At 50.6% G+C, this 5,000-nt stretch overlaps 1 protein-coding gene across 2 annotated transcripts in view; it reads left to right on the top strand.

Moving 5' to 3' along the window:
* Nucleotides 1-4,283: 4,283 nt before the first annotated feature.
* The window catches only part of raraa (retinoic acid receptor, alpha a), an 80,262-nt gene continuing 79,545 nt past the window's right edge, over nucleotides 4,284-5,000 (top strand). Inside the window, exon 1 of one of the 2 annotated variants that reach the window (XM_030340741.1) lies at nucleotides 4,284-4,899. In XM_030340741.1, coding sequence (XP_030196601.1) covers nucleotides 4,758-4,899 — 142 coding nt within the window. In that variant the 5' untranslated portion in view covers nucleotides 4,284-4,757. The remainder of the gene's footprint in view (nucleotides 4,900-5,000) is intronic. The other variant, XM_030340743.1, reaches the window with a different exon arrangement.

Below are 5,000 nucleotides of genomic sequence, written 5' to 3'. Positions count from 1 at the left end.
ACACACACACACACACACACACACACACACACACACACGTTTCTGCCATCGCACGATGGCCCTTCATAGGGGCGGTGTGATGCTCACACCAGCGCCATAGAGCCCGTAGACCTGCCGGCAGCGGTGTGGCCCAGCCACGAGCTGTGATAGGGGCTGCATGCCAGTGGGCTCTGGGGGAGCAGCGCTGAAGCAAGAAGGGCCCTTCTGGACCCAATCACATGCCTCGTCTTCTGAGGTCCAGCCCCGCTTGTGTGCATTGGTGTCCTGCCAGAACTGCACCATTGACAATTGACTGTTTAAACTGTACCGTTTGTTTACCCTCCGTGTGTCCGTGCGTGTGTGTTTGTGTGTGTGTGTGTGTGTGTGTGTGTGTGTGTGTGTGTGTGTGTGTGTGTGTGTGTGTGTGTGTGTGTGTGTGTGTGTGTGTGTGTGTGTACCACCACTACACAATACACAACGGACACGTGTACTGGATGCAGTGATAGTGTGAGCACTGGCTGCTTCTTAGCACAGAGATTCGTGACACCATCCACACCTCATAACCCTACAAAAGATACTCCTCTCAGCCCCAACCCCCACCTCACCTCCCCAACCACACCCCTAACCCCACCCAGTCATAGAGACGACCTTGCCCACGTCAGCCCCATCACACAGGTTCCATATATCACAGAGCACTTCCAAGAACACTGTGTGTGTGTGTGTGTGTGTGTGTGTGTGTGTGTGTGTGTGTGTGTGTGTGTGTGTGTGTGTGTGTGTGTGTGTGTGTGTGTGTGTGGAGGACACAAGCAGCTTGGTTCAGTGCTGATGTTCAGTGTGCAGTTTTCATGGTCGATCACACCGCTAGGTAATACCTTGATTCATCATCGAACAGAGTGTGTGTCTATATATGTGTGTGTGTGTGTGCGTGTGCGTGTACATCTATGTATGTGTGTGTGTTTGTGTGTGTTTCATGCATGTGTACTCTTTGCTGTTGACCTCATCAGATAAATTATACGGTCAATAGATTGTAGACTCCATGTGCACGTTGTGTGTGTGTGTGTGTGTGTGTGTGTGTGTGTGTGTGTGTGTGTGTGTGTGTGTGTGTGTGTGTGTGTGTGTGTGTGTGTGTGTGTGTGTGTGTGTGCGTGTGTTTGTGTAGGCTTATGATTGAAAATTGAAAAACGCCTTTGACATGCAAAAGAGAGACCCAGTCACATAGTCTGATCTTCCCACTTGGTTGTCCCAGTAGCTTCCCAGTAAAATAGTGCAAGAAGTACGCCCTCTCTCCTTAAACCCTTTCTGTCAGAATACCCCCCCCCCCCCCCCCGCCCCCCCCAACTGGGAGTTGACATCATGCTTTGTTGGCATCATCGCACGTCATCCGAGTCCCTCTCTCTCCTCTCCACCCCCTCCGTTGTTGTGAAACGCCCTGTTTCTCTTGGCCAGCAGCCTAAACAATCACCTCGTCATCAACAGGGACACCACCGTGACCATCGCTTAATTGACTGTTTGCTGACGGATTATTGTACAGAATTTAAAATTCCACACAAAAGAGTCCACCGATGTGCACGTCACAACCTGTGACTTAAACCTAATAACCTCACTGCATTTGGCCCTTATTGTTCTGGCATGGATGCAGTATAGAAAAGAGAAGATGATGTAAATGGAAGAAAGATCGCCCTTTCCAGGCCTTGGCAGGATTTTTGCACGCGACTCAACTCACGCTAAATTCTAAAACTCCTGTTCTTCTGATCGCCAGCCCAGCCGTCCTATCTGTTAACTCCTCATGCTAAATGCCCAGCCCCTGGTCTTCTGATCACATGACCAGCACAGCTGTCCTATCTCTTGACGCCTCCACCCACTCCACTCCTAACCTGGGTTAACAAGTGTGCTGATCAGCAGGGTGGACAGACGCCAGACCTCTAAGATCCACATCATAAAACAACATGCAGCTCCTTCAGCCCTTTCAAGAAGGGCTATGAAAGCTCTTTGCCTAATACAGAAGGACCGCGGGCTACGTTTGGGGAACACTTTGTTGATAATCAATAAATAGGGTTAATAGATAGACCCGCCAGTAAAGACAGCTCTCAGCCTGATGAGGAGCGCACAAACACTTTGGCCGACTGGCCGTTGCGCTGTGGAAGTCGTTCCGATCCGTGTGTCATACACACGCAAGCTTTTATCCTGGAGCTAACTATGTGATATTCAATCGACTCTACAACACTGTACTTTAATGCATGCCAACGCCTCAAACCGAGGCCTTTCCCAGCATGGTCCCGGTGGCCGGTACCACGAGAGGTTGGGCAGAAAGCACCCTGCTCGAGGGGACCTCGGCAGCGGCTGGTCTGGTCCGAAGACTTTCTAATTTACTGCCTCCCCCCCCCCTTCCCCAGGTTTTATTGGACAGTCTGTCTTCCCTGACATTTAGGCCACTGCTGCTTTATAGATTACCCAATAATATAGCCCAGACAGGAAGATTTGTGAGGGGATGTAACAACATTACAGGGCATTGAGTCCTTGCAAGTGATAGCCCTGTCATACAACAGGCTACGCTAACGTCCCAACCACCCACCAACGCAACAGTGTAATTTACTAGCTGCATTCCCCCCCCCCTCTCTCTCTCTCTCTCTCTCTCTCTCTCTCTCTCTCTCTCTCTCTCTCTCTCTCACACTCACACTCACACTCACACACACACACTCACACTCACACTCACACTCACACTCACACACACTCTCACTCTCACACACACACACACACACACACACACACACACACACACACACACACACACACACACACACACACACACACACACACACACACACACACACACACACACACACACACACACACGCACAAGTAAAGGTGTGCATGAGATGCATCTTGGCTGTTTCCGTTCCGGTAGGACTTCATCAATATCTCTTCCTCTCTGAAAGGATCTGCTCAGATCTCTATGTGTACAATACCCACTCTAGCTATAGCTTTTACTGTCACCGGTGTGAAATCGGGTTTGCTAGATTTCATGTACCAGAGGAATGAAATGCCTTCATGTAAAAGAGCTGCATCACATAGTAGGCAACACATACTCTATCGCTTAACAAGTTCTTTAATTCATATGATTTAAATCCTTGTATTAAGCTGTGATTCCAAAAGTATACATTGTTGTACATGTGCTGTATATATTTCCCTTATATGAATATGCATTGGCTGTGTGGAGGTTTGCTTCCTTATCTGTTTATGTGTGTGTGTGTGTGTGTGTGTGTGTGTCTGTGTGTGCGTGTGCGTGTGTGTGTGTGTGTGTGTGTCTGGGTGTGTTTGCATGTATATACATGCGTGCATCTTGTTAGTCAGCAGAGCAACAGAGAAGCCTCGATGGGGCCCCTGAACGATGCCCGGGGGCCCCCCTCGTTGTAATTAGTAAAGTTTTATTCTGTGTTGCTGTTTCCATTTATGTGTCTCGGTTCCTCTTCCACGGTGTTTGTGGCAGCAGCAGCGATGTTAATGAGCGCGTGTATATTGGCACACAGGGTGGTGTGGAGACTTCATACACCCCCACGGTTTCTCTTGGTTGTAGCGTACCGTCGGTTAATTAAGCCAGACGGGTGTTTTCGTTACATTTCAGATGAGACATTACCATTAATTAGTGTCAAAGGGAAAGCACTATTTTGCTCGTGCGCTTAAGAACGCAGGGAAAGCGTCTCTTTAACTTGTCACTGAAGGTCTCTTGTTTCTCCTCTCTCGATCTCTCTCTCTCTCGCTCTCTCTCTCTCTCTCTCTCTCTCTCTCTCTCTCTCTCTCTCTCTCTCTCTCTCTCTCTCTCTCTCTCTCTCTCTCTTTCTTTGTGTGTGTGCTTATTCCTTCCTGCCCTGTCTCCCTCTAACACTCTTTCTTACGTTCTTTGTCTCTTTGTCTCTTTGTTAGGTGAAAATCCGTCGCAGACGTGGAAATCCAACCCAAAAGTGCGGACTCGCTGTCTTGTTCACCATGTGAACAAGACAGCTCTGTGGTAGAAGAGTGAAGCGACGCTCTGCGTGAAGTGTTCCGACCGACTGGCTCCTACCACCAGGACCACCGCCACGCCAACCAGCAACACCCCCACCTCACCCCCACGGCCATCTCCACGGCCATCTCCACGACGACACAACAAGCAGCTTACCGGACCACTTCCGTCCAGCCCATCTCATCCCCTCTCTCTATCTCTCTCTCACTCTTACATTTACATTTACATTTAAGGCATCTGGCAGACGCTTTAATCCAAAGCGATTTACATCATTTAATACACACATTGACACACCGACGGCAGAGTCAACCATGCAAGGCGACAGCCAGCTCGTCAGGAGCAGTTAGGAGTTAAGTGTCTTGCTCAGGGACACGTCAACACTCAGCTAGGAGGAGCTGGGGATTGAACTTGCAACACTACTCTTAGACCCTCACTATCTCTCTCTCTCTCTCTCTCTCTCCGTCCATCTTTCTCTCTCCGCTTCTCCCTCTGTCTCTCTCTTCCCTGAAGACCTTGACCCAAGGAATATCGAAGCACCATCTTGAGTCTCCAAAGGGGGGGGGGGGGGGGGGGGGTTGCGTTTTTGAGAGGCAGCTGCACTGCTTTCTCCACCCGGGGGGAGAGGATCAGACACCAGTGCCCGCCCATGGCCACGGACCCAGCGTGCCGCATGGGGGATTAGGTCTTCCCAGGTTGGCCACACGCCCATCTTGGCTCTGCGTGTGATTCTTATCCTGAACCAAGGACCTTTGCGCGACCGGAGGTGGATTGAGCTGTCATGGCCGGGAAGGGAAACCCCCACCTCAACGGCTTCCCCATGCCCACCTACTCCTACTTCTTCCCCCACATGCTGGGGGGCATGTCCCCGCCCGCCCTGCCGGGGCTGTCCCTCCGAGGATACAGCAGCCCGTCGCCTGCCAGTAAGTACCCTCCAAGTTATCCCTCTCCCCCCTACCCCATAATGTATACATAGTCTCTCACATCACCTCACCCCTCCACAGCGGTCTACATGATCCTCTCT

Source organism: Gadus morhua, chromosome 18 (assembly GCF_902167405.1).
Source record: "Gadus morhua chromosome 18, gadMor3.0, whole genome shotgun sequence".
Taxonomy (NCBI): domain Eukaryota; kingdom Metazoa; phylum Chordata; class Actinopteri; order Gadiformes; family Gadidae; genus Gadus; species Gadus morhua.
Note: the sequence above shows the minus strand (reverse complement) of the source record. Positions and strands in the feature narration are given on the sequence as shown.